The sequence below is a fragment of the Ochotona curzoniae genome, unplaced genomic scaffold (genome assembly GCF_017591425.1).
Source record: "Ochotona curzoniae isolate NIBS_2020 unplaced genomic scaffold, NIBS_Ocur_1.0 scaffold_3835, whole genome shotgun sequence".
Lineage (NCBI taxonomy): Eukaryota > Metazoa > Chordata > Mammalia > Lagomorpha > Ochotonidae > Ochotona > Ochotona curzoniae.
The window spans coordinates 4,734,150-4,753,400 of NW_024467114.1; the positions used below are offsets into that span (position 1 = coordinate 4,734,150).

The 19,251-nt window shown below is 41.0% G+C and overlaps 1 protein-coding gene across 1 annotated transcript in view; it reads right to left on the minus strand.

Moving 5' to 3' along the window:
* The window catches only part of SEMA3D (semaphorin 3D), a 96,440-nt gene that overhangs the window by 60,461 nt on the left and 16,728 nt on the right, over window positions 1–19,251 (minus strand). Inside the window, exon 3 of the mRNA XM_040964931.1 lies at window positions 8,516–8,578. Within this exon, the coding sequence (XP_040820865.1) occupies window positions 8,516–8,578 (63 nt within the window). The remainder of the gene's footprint in view (window positions 1–8,515; window positions 8,579–19,251) is intronic.

The following is a 19,251-nucleotide window of genomic DNA, read 5'->3' on the forward strand; positions in this document are numbered from 1 at the left end:
CCAGCTCCCTGCCTGTGGCCTGGGAAAGCAGTTGAGGACGGTCCAAAGCTTTGGGACCCTGCACCCATGTGGGAGACCCGGAAGAGGCTCCTGGCTTCGGATCGGCATAGTACCGGCCCGTTGCGCTCACTTGGGGAGTGAATCATCGGACGGAAGATCTTTCTCTCTGTCTCTCCTCTCTGTATATCCGCCTTTCCAATGAAAAAATAATAAAAATAAATCTTTAAAAAAAAAAAAACGCTGCCAGCCCAGGAAGCAGCCCAGGATGTATCAGTGGCCTGATCAGGTAACACAATCCCTGGGGGATTCACTTATGAAATCCCCCCTTTGTCTCAGATTGGGCAGCTGTGAAACAAAGACAAGGGATTCCTGAACTACCTGATGGCTTCCGCAGTAGTGGGTTCTTTCTGCAGTAAAGTTGAGGGAGGTCCTTCCCTAGTCGAGGGGCCACTGTAAGTCATGGGCTGCCTGAGGCCAAAAGACCCTGTGAGGCTTCAGAGAAGATAAGATCTCCCTTTCACAATTCTGCCTGGGGTGGACAACTTTACAAGGCTTTCCCTTTTAATCCGTAACTTCACTTCTCAAAGATTCATGATTGTTTCCTTTCCTACGCCAAGTTTCAAAGTCGTGAGCAATAATTAACTGGATGCAATGCACTTGGAAACCTGCGTGGCTCCTCCCTGCAGCTTTACGCCGTGAGGCATGGAGCACCTCTGCCAAGCAGCGTTTTTAACTTTCCAGGACCTGGCAGAGGGGTCTTCCAGCCAGCATCAATCCACCGTTCTCCCTCCGTTCTTCCCTCCCCTTCCTCTCATTCCTCCAGACTCCACTGAGAACGGAAGTGGATGTGGCAGAGCAAAGGCACCCAAAACAAGCACCTGTTTAATTCTCTCAAGGAATATGTCCATGTGTCATCGTTCACATGGACAAACAATGCAAACTGATATAACAAATATGAAACCAAATCCAACACAGTGAGAACAAACATATTAGATAGTTAGATAATAGCAAAATGCAAGTACTTGAAATTCCCCAAACTTAGAGGATCCTACTTTACTCTGATAGTTTATATATAAAATTTGAATGACTGATTTACATCAGCCAATTTGAATTCTGTTAAATAGAAGACATTTATAAATTAGAAATCAGGTCTCCGATTTTTTTAGTGTTTTGCAGCATTTTTTTTTTATTGTACTGAGAATCACATGTGATTCTCAGATGGAATCCTGTGCGTGCAGAGCTTCCTCTCTAGGTCTTAGAATTTTAAAACCACTTTAATAACTTGAAAGTAAATACATACAATAGCCAATTATCACACTTACTTCTTAAAAATGAGAGTTTTCACATGAGATTTCTTATAACAGTATAATCAATTATGACAAACTACCAAAACATTCAGAAGAATATGGGAAAATATTCCTACTTAGTTAAATCTACACATCTAATAAGTAATAAGAATATTTCTCCATGAATAGATACAAAGTACTAACATCGTAGGTTTATAAGATCATAAATGTTTCTAAATATATATGCACATGTGTATATATATTTGCTTTACAAATCTGTGCTACATAGGAAAAAAAGATAAACGCTAAAATAAACACATTGTAAGAATATCACGTTTTTAAAATCCCAATTTTACAACTACATAAAATATTTAGTATTCAAGGTAATACAATCTCAGCAGAAATAGAAACACTTTTGCTTATTCATAAGATGAAATGTATTACCTTTATTAACCTCTATGAATTTCTGTTAGTCATTTGCTGCATACTGTATACAACAGTAGCAAGAGAACAGAGACACCCATCACCCATGACCAGCTTTGTACAAGCAATGTAAAGTTCCTCTGAAAGGCGGTAGCAGCTGCCCTTGGGGCTGGCATCATGTTGTAATATCTCGAACTCCTGCCTGTAATGCTGACATCAGGAATCAGTGTAGGTTGCAGTCCTGACTGCTAAAGCAGCTGGGAAAGTAGGTGAACAAGCACTGGGGTCCCTGGGGTCCCTCCTCCCTTCCACCCCATGGGAAAGCTAGATGGAGTTCCAGGTTCCCAGATGGAGTTCCCAGGTTCTTCAGATGGGCCAGTCCCAGCCTTTGCATTCAGGGAGTAAACTGGCAGATGGAAGACCATGTGTATGTGTGTTTCCTTCTCTATGTATAAATCTGCCTTTCAAATAAATAAGTAAATCTTTTCCCAAAAAATAGAGCAGGTTCTGTACTGCCAGCATCCAATGTGGTACCAGTTTCTGTCCCATTTCACTTCAGAACCAGCTCCTTGCTGATGCCATTGGGAAACAGCACAGAAAGGCCCAGGTAGCTTGTCCCTGTACCCCTGGGGAGCCTCAGGGAGCTCCTGGCTCCTGGCTTAGATCTTGCCCAGCCCAGCCTATTATGACCACTTGGAGAGTGGATCAACATATGGAAAATCTCTCTGCCTCTCTCTCCGAGTTTCTCTTTTTCAAATAAATGATTACTTTAAAAAATCTGTATCTAACTAGTAAAAGTCTACTCAATATTCAAAGGGATTCACAATGCTTATATTTAAGGGTATCCATGCGCAGGATCCTTTACAATGCTGAGACCTGGATATGTACCAAACTTCTAACAATAGGGGATGATGAAATAATGCATAAAGGAATGCAGTGTAGCTATTAAAAGCAGTGTTATAAAAAGGAATTTAATGACATGGGAAAATGCTATGGCAAGTTGCAAAGTAAAAAAAAATGTTCTAAAGGACTATGCACATAGTTATTTCATTTTGGAAAAAATAGTAAATGGATAAGATAGAATAAGTAATATCAAAGTGCATCTAGCCATCTTGGAGTAGTGACCATGGAGCAGGAGATAATTACACAAGACTTGATGTTCTTGGCTTAGGGTATATAATCTGAAAATTTCCCATAGCTTTCTTCTTAGACTGCATACAGCAGTAAAACAGTGAGAGAATGGCATCATAACGGGTTAACGGTAGGTGTCCTTCTCCAGGCTTCACTCAGCAAAGCTAGGCACCCCAGGGTACCTCATCCCAGTGGGAACCCAGGGTAGCTCACCTGTGCTTTTTTTCTCTAGGACTGGTCAGTCAGGACCAAAGACAATTCACACTTCTTTCTTAAAAATGAAAATACTATCAAGTACTTCCTGTCACCCCACCTTTTCTACACTTCAATTGTTGACTGTGCAAGAAATGGCATAGTTCTCTTCCATTTTCTCACCTCCCCCTGCCTCCGCCCCCAATTAACTACCTTCCCTAGTAGTCAATAATTCACTATTTTGCAGTTGTATAATACCTTTGTGTAGATTCGGTCTCTCCAAACACTTGTTAATCCTAACCATTCTCTGGGGAAGTAGGTAAAAATTACCAGAAAGGAGGGAGGAGGGCGTAGCACCAATGGTGATAACAGATTTCAATAAAACCCTAGACTTCTCTCTGTTCCTGTCAAGATCCAAACAAAGTTGTTCAGAATGAGGACACACACTGCAGTAACGGGAAGAGAAGGCGTTGGGGCCTCACGTGCTGGTTCTAGAGCGCTACGAAGATCAAGCACCTACGGCAAGAACATGCCTTCCTTTCTTCACTCCACTCTACCTGATATGTGATACTGGGCAAGTCCGTTCATTTCGCTGGCTTTTGTTTTTCCACTTGGAAAATAAATAAATTAATAATAACAATAATGGATTCAGTGTTACTGTGAAGATTAAATAAAATGCTGTAAAGCTTCAGTTGGCTTTCCTTAAACATGATAAGTGATGTAAAAGTGCCAGCTCTACGAGAACCAGGGCTGGGCAAGGACCTGGCTAGATAGGTGGCAGTACCCACCAGCATCAGTGTGGGTTGGATAGTGGGGTCTGTTGGGCTGAGGTAGGCTTCAGCACCCATTGGTGTGTACAAGAGCCAAATGGGATGCGAGACAGACCCAACCAGTCTGATGCACATACCAGCATGCACAGAAACCATTGTGGAATTATTGGGGGTCGCTCCAACTGGGCTGCTGTTCCTGCTGGTGTATGTGAGGGTGAGTGTGTGGTGGCTAGGGTCGGGCTGGGATATAGCATCTGCTTTGAATAACAGATGGGGCTAGAGACAAAACTAGGCCAACAAATGCCACCAAATACTTGGCTGCTGTGGGTGACGAAATGAATAGGATTCTGTGTTGGCTGGTACACACAGGAGTCAGGTCTACGGTACCTCTAGTGAGGTTTCTTCGGGGAACCACCCCCCAACTGAACTGCTGGAGTCAGAAGTCCAACCACAGGGAATAATCCCAGGATCTGTGGTCTGATCGTGGAGTGCATGAGTCAGAACTGTGCCTCATCAGTTGCTGAAGACAGTGCAGTGGAAGGCATGCCCAGTTTCACATGGCAGATATGGCAGTTCATTGGGGCCTACAGAGGACACCTGGTACCAGAGCAGAAGATTCAGCACAGAACAAATTGGACAAGTTTTGACAGCAAGTATTTGGATGAATGGAGACTCTAAGGTGGACTATATCAGCCAAAGTCCCCTGGCAGAATTTCTCATCCTTGGAACGATGGAATCAGTGGTATTTCAGAGCTATCAAAAGCACTTGAGCAGTACCCCCAGAGCATGCTCCATACTGGGGACTCTGGGATGATTCTGGGTGGGCGTCCCCATCTCCAGGTATGATATGGTTAGAATCCTGGCTGCGGCTTCTCTGCTTCTCTACCCCCTGCCCCCAGATACTGGAAGAAGAAAAAGAAAATTGGAAACAATGGTCTTATCCATTTTGCCCTGTTCTTCATCCCTTCCTGCCCTAATCAGTGGTCCACATGGGCATGCATCCTTCTCGACTATGTAAACATCATCAAAAATAAAATTTAGGGCCTGGTGCAATGGCCTAGTGGTTAAAGTCCCTGCCTTGAACGTGCCAGGATCCAATATGGACACCGGTTCTAATCCAGGCAGCCCTGCTTCACATCCAGCTCCCTGCCTGTGCCCTGGAAAGCAGTCAAGGATGGCCCAAAGCCTTGGAACCCTGCACCCGTGTGGGAGACCTGGAGAAAGTTCCTGGCTTCTGGCTTCAGATTGGCTCAGCACCAGCCATTGTGGTCACTTGGGGAGTGAATCATCGGATGGAAGATCTTCCTCTCTGTCTTTACTCCTCTCTATATATCTGACATTGCAATTAAAATAAATAAACCTTTTCAATAAATAGATATATAAATAAATAAAACAAAACATTTTTAAAAATCATAAAACAGTGCTAGCTCTTACCACTAACACCAAAACAGAAAATCCTTTTAAAGGAACACATTGCAAGTAAGAAGACAACGTCTTCTTAGCTAAAGTCTCAACACCCAACTTCAACAGAGAAACGCTGGTCTCACCCTGGAACAGCAGCAGAGATGCTAAAAGCTTGGAGGTGGTCACGTGCTCACAGACAGGAAGAAACTACAAGAACACATTCCATAAACAAGAGTCCGCCTGCTCAGGGATACACTGGAGAAAGCTTCTCAGCTTCCTTTAACTTAGAGGGGCAATCAGGTTACTGTGTAACTGGAAGTAGTGAACAGGTCTCAATTTAAACCTTCACTGATTGAGCAGGAGTGTTTATCCCACATCCACACCATGGGAAAAAACTGACATTAGTTTATGGGAGTCAACTGAAAATATCCTTTTCTTGTCTGTTTCTCCATCATACAATCAACATGCAAAAGATAACACTAAACCACACAGGTTACACCATGTTTCCATGGTTCACTCAGGAAACTGATTCTGAAAACCCTCAGAGATAAAGCATTTTAAAAAATACAAGAAACAAACAAGCAAAAAAGAAGTAAAACATTTTCCCCACACGTTCATTAGACCATTGATGCTTTGGCAGATCTGGGCATCCGCTCAAGGCTGGGCTCTGGAATACTGGAGCCACAGAAGAAGAACATGTGATGGGAGAGTTTAGTTCCATTTGCTTCTGGCAAAATAAACACAGAAATTGTTTCCTATGGGGGTCCGGGTTGTAGCAGCACAGGTTAAGCCACCATCTGGGAAGCTGGTGTGAAGCTGCACCAGTTGGAGCTGCAGTTGCTCTGTTTACAATCCAGCTCTCTGCTGATGAGCCTGGAAGGGCGGCAGCAATGGCCCAAGAGCCCGTCACCTTGTGGGGCGCTTGGGTAGAGTTCTGCATCGTGGAAGTGGCCTCTGTGATCATCTGGGGGGTAATCCACTGAATGGAAAAATCTCTCTCCTTCCCCTCCTTCTCCCCTCTCCTCATCTCTCTGTCATTCTGTCTTTCAAATTAAACAAAATCTTCACAATAATTATCTTCCGTTTTTTTTTTATGTCAACACTTTTTATTAACACAGATGTGTATAAAAGGATCACATTTAATAACAACTAATCTAAATTTGGGTATACAAATTTTAAAGTTTACTTTGTATTATTTTGGTTATTTTGTTTCACAGAACAATCCTTACATCTATGTCATCCCTTGAGTTATCACCATCTTCCATAAGGTTGAAAGCTTCTTGGGAATTGATGCCATATGTTTATGTGCACTTTCACGCTCTTTAAAATACTTGCTGAGCTTAAATATAAAGCTAACAATATGGAAAACATACTAGTATTATCCACTTTCCTGTAGCCCTTGAACCTTCGTACCCTAATTAACTATGTAAAGAATGTCAAAATAAAATTAAAAAAAAATACTTGCTGAGCAAATGGGCGAATGGTCATGTAAACTCAGCTGTTGTCTCAGACTCTTGTACTTTGCTCAATTCAATGGGCTTCGAGTGTCTTACTGGTTTATGTCCATTACATTCATAGAGAATTCCCCTTATTAATTATGCTTTTACCTCACACTACTTGTTATTATTAAATATGAAGACAGTACCCATCTGAATAGCCCATGTTGTTGTGATTACAGTAAAAGATGCAAATGATGCTGTGGGATGCCAATGCTTCTACCCAACGTTAGAAACTCCTCTGAGCGACCCTGGGTAGGATCCATTCTCCAAACCAGAGCAACTCTCTCCACGGACACAGTACAAGATGTCAGAGGAGACCACGGAGCCCCTGTTCTGAGGGTCGCAGGCTCCCCAGGCACTGCTGCAGATGGCACAGGGACATGCAGGGAAAGGAGCAGGATGACCCAGAGTCATGCTGGAGGCTTTAGCTACAGTCAGCCTTTACTCCAGCCCTCAAGGGAGCTCAAACTACAAGTTCATGTCTGGATCAGCTACAAATGCACCTCAAGGAAGTGTTAAGCTAAGCTTTCGCCTGCAGTGCTAGGATTCCATCTGGGTACTGGTTTGTGTCCCAGCTGCTCCACTTCCTACCCACCTCTCTGCTACTGTATCCGGGAAAGCAGCAATGGAAGACGGTCCAAGGGCTTGGGCCCTTGTACTTACATATCCCAATGAAGCTGCTGACTTCCAAAGCTGCTTTAGCCTGTCACCACAGCCATTAGGGAATGAACTAGTACAGCTCTTTCTCTCTCTCTTTCTCTGTAACTCTATCTTTCAAATAAATAAGCAAATCTTTTTAAATAGATTTAAAATGTAAGTTTATTTTTGTATAGAAAAATTTTTGAAATATATGAGGGATCTTTCTAATTTCAAAGACAATTCGTGTTATGAAAAATCACTGCATTGATTTAAGAAAGGGCTTAATAAATAACCTTAAATTTCAACTTTGCTTTCCATGCAGTTTCTGAAGTACTTCTATATTTATCTTTCAAGAGTCACTTCATATCATTATGTACATTTGTGAGTTATTTCTAGTTCTTGTGCCAGGATGTTGCATCATCGATCCTCAACCAATTACTTCTGTCTCTATAGTGTCATCACACAAAGACCCTTCTGTGTGTTGTAAGTTTAATTTCCATACAAGTGAAACTATATCAATTACACATGTATGAAGCTTAAATGAGTGATGTTCAACTATGCTTACAAATGCACATACATAAATGAAAAATAAACATTCCTTAGAAACACATTACAACATTTTGCAATACGACTGTCGTGTTTACCTTTTATTTATACTCCTGTGGAGCTGTGGACCTCCTAGTTTTTATTTGTTGAATATTTTGTTAGTGGTAAAAATAGTGAATTAAAATTATGTCTTTGCAAAAACTGATGATGGCAGGGGGGTCATGGTTATTATATTTGTCTTCTTAGAACTATACCTATGGAGTGTATGAAATTTGTTCTTTTTATATTATTTTTTTAACTTTTAAGAAATTAGAAAAGATAAAATATTTTCTGAAAGCTTACTTTTAATTTTTAAATATCACTTTAATTATTATTAGAAAAATAATATCCAAAATTAAATTATTATGAATTATAGATTTTTTGAGTTTCTGGATTTTTATAAAAATAGCATTATTTTTGGCAAAGCAGAAATATTTTATACTATATTAATCTTTACAGACCCTATGTTAATTCAGCCTTAAGAACAATACATTAATGGCATTAATTCAGTACATTTGAATATAAATATTTACTATCATATCAGCAGCAGTTTAACAAAGATAACTTTTTAAGGCTTCATACTTACATTGGCTTCTTTCCCAGCTAATTTGCATAATTCCACCCGTTCTTTTGCTGCAGGCCAATAAATCTGTAAAACATTTCAAAGTATGTTAGAAGCTGAATGCTTAAAATGCCACTACACACTGCAATTCTGATAGGAGAAATGGATGAGCAAGACTGAAGCCTGGCTGTTAAGCCTGTCATGGGAAGAGTTCCTGGGAGAGTTCTGAGATTGAAATATTCTTCCAAAGTCATCTGGAACAGCTTGAAAAGGAAAACAGATTTGGACCGCACACTTTCACTTGCTGTTCTTCCAGCTTCTCTTTGAATGGATCTCATAGCAGATGAATGATGTGCACAAGGGTACAGGGTCTTAGGGAGATGTCAGGGCATTTCGGATGTTTGTAAATCCGAGGCACTATTCACCTGTCCCTCCAAGCTTACCCAGGGTAACGGTGTATTATAAACACGGCAGTGAGGCACTGGCACCACTTCTGCTTCTGTCACAAGCACATGTTATCATTCCAAGGACCAGTGTGGATTTGGAGACAATATTTAACCTTCATGGAGCCCAGACACATCTGTCACACTGCTAAATATTTACAAGTGTAAGCATTATCTTATAATGACCCTATGAGATGCCTGTACTTATTCTCATCTCCAGGTCAGGATACTTAGTCATCCAACCTCAAAACAACATGCCAGAGGATGTAATGCCACAGCAGGCCCGACATCTGACCCAGGTGTCTCCTGATTCAGGAGCCTCAACTATGGCCTAACGCATGCTCTTGGGGCAACTGGTTAAGGTCAGGGGCAGCAAATTCCTTGGCTGATAGCTTTTAATCATGTTTAACAGTCTTGTCTTTATCAGTAAGACTTCTTTTAAAACAGAGTTTAAGAATTCTGTCAAGAAGTTTCTGCAGCATAAGGCTCCAACAGCTAACGTGACTCCCGCAGTTTATAGCAAGAACTCTCCCTGTGCGGCTATGGGCAAGACGCGACACGAAAAACACGCTCCAGGCTGCTTGCACTGCATGCTCCACGAGCTCCTAACAGGCATTTATTAGGTTTCTCCCCAGTGCCTGGATGGGTAAGAGAATAAGAAGATATCCTGAGGGAACACACAGCAAAAGGACTTATTGAATTTAAAAATAACAAACAATACAGAAGTCACCTGTAAGTAGAAGATACTATCTTCAAAGTGAAATTTTCAGGTTTAATTATCATTGAATAGGAAGAACAGAGAATAGCTCTCAAAACTTTAGTAATACATAATACACGATGAGATTATTGCTATAAAATAAAGCGTTTTTATTCATCTATAACAACCCACAAATTACAATCTAAAGGAGTGTGTGTGTGTGTATGCCGAGGGTTAGAACCAGCAATAGGACCAAAAAATGAACTAAAATATTTTTCATTCAGAAATGACTTCAATCACTGTGGCAGTTTCATATACTTTTGGGTCCAGCAGTTACTGCCAGGGACCAGAGGAGATGAGGACCACTATGGATGGATTTCAGGAATTCCCTCTTGGGTAACCACAGGGCAACTCTCCAGTGCCCAAGCAGCACAGTCCTTGTAGAAGAAACACAATTAAGATGCAACAGACACATTTCAGGTTCATATGTGAATGATTCCGGAAAAAAAAAAAAAATGAGTACCCTGGAAAGGAGGCAGGACGCTGAGTTGGTGGATAGAAATAGGTTAGTTCATAGTGCACAGACACTTGTAAATTGTACAGGTCCGTGAATGGATGTATCAAAATGAACCACACATGTGCCAACTAATAGACTGTCAAGAACCTAGAAGCCTGGAATCTTAAGAAAATGATTAAATGAAACATTTCAGCCTGCAGGAAATTTGGAAGCTTATTTCTATCAGAAGCAAAACTAGTGGCTGAAGTGTTCACTGTCTCTCCTTTGAGAACAGCACTCGGCATTGATGGCATCTTTCCTGAAGTAAAGAAGAGTGAACTTAAGACACCAAGATATCCTCCCACCTCTTCCCTACTGATTCTATTTCCATTATTTTCAATTGTGGTGATACACAAGTACATAAAATCTTCCACTGTAACTTTTCGTATACAATCCAGTTACCCTAACGTCTTCACCTTAAAACACTGCAATGTTATACCTGCTGATTCAGGGGTCATTGCATAATGGTGACTTTGAGAAGGACACGTTTGCACCATTGGACCCAAGCCAGCATGCAGAATGCATATTCATGATCGGCCAATCAGTTTAATCTATAGATTATTTGCCATACAGTCCAGATTACTTTCTTCTCAGTCATTTTCATAAACAAGACCCTGTTTTTTCCTATTTTAGATGATGATCAATTTACTTACATTTCACAAAAAAAATGTTTAGGATAAATATTTACATATTAGGATTAAAATCTTACTGGTGTTAATGCTACAAGAAAATATGCAACTCTATACTATCAAGTAAATGACTCTTGAGCAGGAGTTTTGTTCTGTTCTGTTTTTTCCTCAAACAGTGTATGGGAAGAGTCATTCAGTTATGACATAAAGGAAGCCTCCAGAATTTAGCTTGGAGAGAAGACACTGAACTCAGCAACTGAACACTGACATTCCATAACAGAGAGCGTGGGTTCAGGCGCCGGCTCAGCCGCTCATCGTCATCCAGATGAACCGGACCTCCGAGCCAGTGCTTGATGGCTCGATACCCGAGAGGAGACCAGAGGAGACAGGGCTGCTGACTGCAGACACTGGAGAGAAAAATCAATCGCTCTCTCTCTCTCCTTCGTTCAGATAAATCAAAATAAAGTAAAATAAACATGTGAGTTTCAGTATACTAAACTGATACTGTATATAAACTGATACCCTACAAGGAAGGAAAAGTTGTTTGAAAGAAAACAGAGGCATGTTTGGTCTGGTGGCTGGCTGCCCGCCTCCCATATCCCAGATCTGGGGTTTGAGTCCTGCCTCAGGCTACTGGTCTCCGCTTCTTGCTAATGCATGTCCCAGAGAGGCAGAGGTGATGGCTCAACTAGTTGAGCTCGGCCACCCAAGTGGGAAGCTCAGAAGAGTCCCCAGCTTCCTGACTGCAGCTGGCCAGTAGAGCATGGCAGATACGTAGGGACCAAAGCAATAGACAGGCTCACTCACTCTCTCTCTCTCTCTCCCTTTCTCTCTCTCCCCCTCTCAGAAAAAAGAGAAGGAAGGGGAAAGAATGGAAGGAAGGAAGAAAGGAAGATGGGAAGTGGCAGAGGGAAGAACACTAAAATGTAAAAGCAATCATTATATCCTTGCTGTAACGGAATGAAAGCTTCCCAGTGAGCATCATGCCGCTACAGTTCATTTCTCACAGTCGACACAGAGGAACACCACGTCAATGCAGCACTCAGAGGTGAGTCAGGAAGACAGCTTGATAAAAGGGCAACTCTGTTTCTACGAGACATGCAGAGTGAGGGGAGAATGCTGAGGCGAGGGTCTGTGCCCACTGAGCCTTAGGGACGCTTCATGGTGAGCCAAGGCTTCAGCGGGCCCTATACTGGAGCCACTGTTCTTACAGGACTTGCTCCTAACAGTTTCCACTCTAATGTAATAGTTTAGTGAAATGCTTCAACTCCCATTTCTTAGGAACATCCCACCAAAAGAGTAACTGCATTTTTTCCTACTTGTTTCACAAAGGAGCACAAATTTCTAAAAGATACTCCAGTGCTCTTTTGTGCATTATCAGTTACTGATGTCATATTACTACAAGTAAAATGTGTCACTGTCACTGCTAAAGTAACAGAATGAACTGTAAATTTCAGGGCATTGAGGTCTTCATCGGGAGGTAAACACTTCACCAAGAATTTGGTCAACTCCAGAACGAAGGTTTGTAAATCTTTTCATCTACATTTACATAAAATATTTTCTCCCAAAGTATTTTAGCTTTTCATCATTCATCTTACATTTCTTCATGTCTAGAATCAAATAAACATAGAAATTACCTTTGGCTCATAGCACTGGGAATCAAGATAATACCATAAAGAAAATATTACCTTGTACAGTAAAATGGAAACTTTCAAATCAGACATTTATTGAGATTAGATTTTGGCTTATTTTGACACAATGTTGACAAGAATTTGCAAGTCACAGAGTTTACCTTTAAAAAAAACCTACGAGATATCTTACTATCTTCCAGACTATGGAGAAGGAAAAGAAGATCAGTGTAGTTATGTCAATATTTGCAAGATGACGTTTCAATTGCTTCGTGGTAGGATTTTCTTTTCCTTGTCACCTACTCATTAGAACAAACATCTACCTTTTGATTCCAAACTGGAACGGCATTTCAAGAAACAGAATTGCTCATAATTCAATCTAAAAAGTAACAAAGGAAATAGTAAAACAAAACATACTTGGCACAAAAGTAGTCAAACGAGTTTTGTTTTTCATTCTTTTGAACTGACCCCTAGAAATTATATATATATACAGACATATAGAATAGCATACCACTACTACTTCATACTTCTCTAATTGTGTGCACACACACACACAGGTGAATACAGTGGCAGTTAACAGCAAGAGAGGGAGAATTACAAAAGGAGATACACAGAGATACATAGCCAAGCAGAGAGATGCTAATTCTGATTAATACACACATAGCCTCAGGTTTCAGTCTGCTATCTACAAATATCCAAGAGGTATCTGAGAACCACAGATCATCTCAACAGTCCAATCAATCCACTCTGAAATTGCCTCTTCTTTAGCAAGGCCATGTCAGTTATTAATATATCAGTACTTTCAAACAATTATCAATAATTTCTAATGATTTTTATTAAAAAGCCATCTTGAATACTAGTTAATGAGAACAGCTTGGGGACTGGGTTTCCTCACTGCTGTGTTGACTGACAGTGTCTTCCAGTTGAACACCTTACACACACAGCATCCTGATAGACTCAAAGCTGCATTAAGCAGAACAAAGCAAAGCACATACCCCTGTTTCTAAAAGTTGATGCAGCTGCACTACTGCCTTCAAAGTCATCCCGGATATTTTTCTTCCATCCATCACAGTCACTCAAGAAGCAGAAATGCCACTTGAGTCGCTGCCCTGTCTTAATTGCTCTGAAATATTTCCACAGCACATTAGTTCTTAACTAACCATGCATGATGGACCAGATACAGACTTCAAGGCTACCATTCTGGCTGCAGTACACTTGGGATCACACAGCTTTCATAAGCAAGGGTTCCAAGTGCACAGGAAGCCTACTGTTCTGTCAGCGGGCAGGCAGACAAGCAGGGAAGTCCAGTGGAGACCTTCCCTGTGCGCTGGAGCAAGCCCAACACACACTCACAGCTTCGTTATCTGGAATAGAAGAACTAACCGAAGCACTGTGAAACAATTAGGGTTTGCAAGTTGATTTTCTTGAGTGCTAATTCTCTCACAACTAGACAACAGCGACTGAAAAGCAGGAGGAAACAAACGTATACATTTTCTTCACTAGGAAAGTGATAACTTGTAGGCTAACAATAGAAAATATGCTTGACAAGCTGCTCTCCATATTCAACAATTCACTGGCAACCAAGTGAGTATATTTATGTTGCCTTCATAATTTATCATTTCCAACGAATGTTTTCATGCCACATTGGAAGGATCAAATATTCACTTGTAAAACTTTGTGTGTGTGTGTGTGTACTATTCTGACTATTAAGAGTGACAGAACATAGGCAACCAGGATGAAGAGATTGCTCTGAGATGAAAATCCCTCAGTCTCTCCTTGCATGTGCTGACAAAATATAAAATATCTTAAACACAAATAAAAGTAATATTTTTCTTGAGAAAATATGGCATATAAATTTAAAAACACAAATGTATTTGTTATATAGATTTTATATGCTTATTTCATCCCAAATCCACAATTATATATTGCGTTTGTATTTGAGAATATGCAGTAAAGAACTCACAAATAAAATATAATGACTATTTCATTCAAAATTCAGATAATTCATTAGCTGTTATCATTTTGTAAAGTGAAAATGCCAGGGACTTTATTTTAAAATATTGGATGCTAAGCAAGTCACAGAAACATTCAAATAATGATAAGGCCTTGTAACAACATCCGAAGGAAATTCTAATTATATCCGTCCCTTGTTTCATCTTTGGGGAAGCAATTTAATTGACTCAAGTCAGCAAGCCCAGGGTCATTCAAGTGCCCTTCGGACTAATTCCGAACTGCCAAAACGACTGAATGGGATGCACGAGAGGAAGTTGCAAGCTATTCATAAAACTTAATTAAAGGCAAAAATTCAGAAGCCTAGAGACAGTGACTGTCTGTGGAAGAACAGGATAGACGTTTCCAAATGATGGTAAAGACGCTGGAAAATGTCATTCCGCACGCCATATGGCACAAGGATCTCAATGACCCTCCAAGGGCCAGAGGAGGCAGAACAGCCAAGCCTGAATGATCAAGCACTGCACAAGGCAAGGTGGGCACCTTGGCTGGCAGTTAGGATGCGAGCGTCCTTCAGGAGAGTACTGGCTCTAGTTCCTGACTCCACCTTGCTGCTAATGTCGACCCTGAGAGGCCACAATGTCGGCTCCAGGTAATGGGTTCTATCGCCCATGTAGGAAACAGGGATGGAGGTAGCAGCTTTGGCTGCAAGGTGAAGCAGCGGGCAGGACCGCCGTCTCTCTATGCCTCTCTCCCTCCCTCTCCGCACTCCTACCCTTATTCTCAAATAAGCAAACATTTTAAAATTTACAAAAAATAATAAAGACAGGAGTACTAGTAGTGAAGTTTGTATAATTGAAATGGCCTTTATAGAGAGAAGTTTTTCTCAATTAAGAACATACATATATTCTTATCTGAGAGTTACAAATTAAGAAAAAAAAAAAAAAAGATGCCTTAATCCAGAAGCTGGATTGCAGGGTCTAGTGACAAGTGCCTTGGTCAGTTTTTTTCCCTAACCTTGGCTCAAAAGTCTCTTTCACATTTTAGCCTTCTTCCAACAAACTGTGCCATCTTTTAATTTGTGTTGGCCATAAACATTGAGCACTTTATTTTTCAAGGGTAGGTTCAGTTTGGGATGTTTTTGTCCTGATGTGAAGACCCAGGCGATGCACAACGGGCAGATGAGCGCCCCTCCCCTGCACTCAGCAGCATGGGACATCGCATAGCTCCAACTCCCAGTAACCCAACGTTAAAACAGAACGTGATCTCTGCCAAGGCAATACCAGCTGAACAGAACTCATGGTTAATATTTACCGAATCCTTACCATGTACCAGTTAATGCGGGTATTTCACATATCATCAATTTCCTCCTCCCTGGGTAAAGTGCATTCTACCTGAAATGCACCTGGTTTCCTGAGGATTATACCCTGTTACAAATCAGTATCAATCCAAACACCATTTGCCCTTTCCTGAAAACTAATCAAAAGCGCTTGTTCAGGAATATCCACATATTTTAAAAATAACAAATTTCAAGAAGTGATATTTTACATTTCCTTTTTTTCTTCTCTCACACTGGAAGCATTGGCAGAACACAGGCCTAGCCTGTTCCATTTCCCATTACCTTCCCAGTATCTATAAGTGTGTTAAGAATATAGGGGACTCTCAGTAAATATGCCTGACTGCGAGAAAGAGAAATACTAAATACCCAAATAAATCAACACAAACTCTAAAAATTCTACAAGTGGACTGGCCACTTTACTCCTGTGGGTTAGTCACCACAGCAGTCTGTGAGCAACGCATGGCTTCCATTCCCAAGTGGTCCATGACTCCCTGCATCCGATAGCCAAGCTCCAGCATCCAGGGACAGCACTGCTCTCCCTGCCCGCCTCAGCATACCCAGTGAGCACCAGGCATCAGTGAAATGAACCTGCCTCTTCCCTTAGCACTGGGCCTGGAGAGGGAGGTCGTGTCAGAGGCACAGCAGAGCGCAGCAGCCGGTGACCCCCTGACAGCGCCTGCAGGGCCCAGCTGGACCTGTGTTCCAGCTTGCCCATGAAGGAGGCGATTGTCTGACAGCATGGCTCCTGGGCAGTGTGTGCTGCCCAGGCACAGATTCATCACCTCGGGACTCGGCAGGGAGCCTGTATCCCAAAGCTAACTGCACGGCCACACGGATTCCACTTCTTATCCTCTTGATTTCAACTGTTCATTCACAAGGCTGACCCTCTTCTTTGGTCAGTGACTTCATTTTTTTGAGAAGTAGATTTATTCTCTGCCCCTTTAAACACAGAACAGACATACAGGGTGAAGTCTGAGATGAAAATGTCTAAAGGAGCCCCAGAATGTCTCAACAGACTGGGAGTCAGAAGGTCATCGTGATTTGTGGGAGACTTTCTGCTTATGCTCAATGAAACAGACAGCAAGCACAGAATCCTCCAGCATGAAAACTCTCTTGTTTTAGACTTCCTTAAGTAAAAGGAAATAACAAAGCCCTTTTCATGGCTGCCAAAAAAAGGGGTGTTTAAATATCCCATGGAAAATTGTATGTAAAGTTTAAACTCATTTCTCTGATTTCCATGATAAAAGTGTTCAAAAATAAATGTGTACTTTGATGAATTTTAACTAACTTGCATAAATTTTATCATCACATCCCCAATTTCCATATTCAATCTGGACAAAACAACATAAAACTGTCAATAACATCACCAAGGGGAAGAAAAAGCACCCACATTTAGAAATCTGGCAATACTTTACGTTCTTTTTTTTTTAAATGAGCCTTATGAAAACATGTAGGTTTCAGCTTCAACACTTTATCTTTACATTCTGTCTGATGTTTCCCTTTTTAGCAACTTTTACCCTTTCTTCACAGGGAAAGTTTTGTGAGGACCTCAATTTTATTTTACACAAGTGAAATGATCTCACCTCGGGGTCTTACACAAAAATATGGCGTTTTCATTGTAAAAATTTGATGAAATTTTTATATTGCTTTGACATAGTCCTTCCTCATTTTTGAGCCTACAGTCTTCTTTGTATCCAAATATTTATTATTTCTAAATAAGAAATTTTAAAGATACAAAGCATTAGTATATCAGTATGTATGTAAATTGTAGGCTTTACCTTCAAACAATTCATGGTGATTTAAGTGGCTTTCTTGGGCACAGATAATGAAGATACTTTTGATACGGTTATGCATATTTGATCATGAAGATATTCTCCTATATATGCACTGATTTATTGCTGTATAACCATCAGATTACACAACCCTAGGTAGATACCCGGCCACATTCTTAAGTTATACGCTGTACCCCAATGTTCTTGGCTGCTAATTTTCAGTCCACAGTGTAATGCTACTGAAAATCATATGCAATGTGACACAGTGGTAAGTATTTTCTATGCCTAAACATTGGAAGGGTATGGTGAAAACACCAGGCAATAGGAATTTCTCAATTCTATTCTGTCCTGTGTGACTATGGATATATACACTCCACCTTTTGCAAAACATTTTTATATAAGTGCATGACTACAAAGTAGTTCTTCAGACATTGTATACGTAAGTTTCACAAGCCAAAGTCTTCAAATTAGCTTACTAGTACAGGATGATTATGATTATTTCCTCCAAATAAATGTAAAATCAATTAGTTTTGAATATTGTTTAAAATGAGTAAATTGTTTAAATACTTTTTTTTGCCTAGATTATTAATCATAGTTTGGATTTTTCTCATGGGTTAGCTTGGTTGAAATCCATGAGAAATACAACTGAACTGAACAGTAGGAGAAACAGGCCCCATCCAAAGAATCATAAAGGGAAAGGAAAACACACAAAACACACAAGAGCCCAGAGAAGAAAAGTGAGCTTTCAATGTCAAGACATGATGTCTGACCAGGGCAGTAGAACAGACATTCTTTCAATGTCCTCTCTTCCTTCTCTATATCTGGTAGTGGAAGGACTTTCCAGAACATTGAAGCCTAGAAGAAGGAGGGTCAGCAATGCGCTGGGGTGACAACAGAGCAGAATCCATAGGCTTCCCACCGCAGGGCCCTGCCACTGCTGAAGCCAACAGGCAGAGGGAGTGGAAGTTCAATTACAAATGATGCTGGGAATGTCATAGTAGAAGTGATGTTTCCATTTTCATCCAGATGACAACTGTCCATCCTGCCTAATCTCCTGGGTGCCTGGGGTCCACTGGAGTTACCAGACCAGCCCCGGAGACCAGTGTTACAGAGTGAACGGAGAAAAGGGTAAAGTTGTCTCACCATTTCACCCATGTTTTGGCACATCAGTCACTTTTGGATGAACAGAAAAAATACACAATTCCAGTATTAAAGAAAGGTTATTTCTTATCAATCCACATGCCTGTTTCAATAGCCCACTTAAATAAAGGAGAGGGGGCAGTTCTGTGGCAAAGTGTCCCAGCAGATAATGTAAGTGGGAAAGCAATGAAGGGGAGGGACAGTCCAAGCGCCTGGTCCTCTGCACCCCATGGGAGAGACTGACTCTGGTCCAACCAAGCCCCAGTTGTTGTGGGTATCTGGGGAGTACGCCATTAGGTGGGAGATCTTTCTTAATCTCACCCTCTCTAACTCTGCCTCTCAAATAAATAGACAGAATCTTAAAGAGAGAGAGAGAGAGAGAACCAACAACAAATGCTTGAATAGCATGTGCATGGAAATAGTAGCATCAGTCATTCCTTTTGTGGGCAGTTATTTGTGTCCTGAGCTGGAGATTCATTTTGCTGATATAGATTTGAACTGTTTCCAAAAGGAATAACATCTTCAGATGGAAGGCTCTCAATAATTCATCAACTCAAAAGTCCAACTAAGTATATATCCAGAGTATCAGATATGTTCTTTACTGTC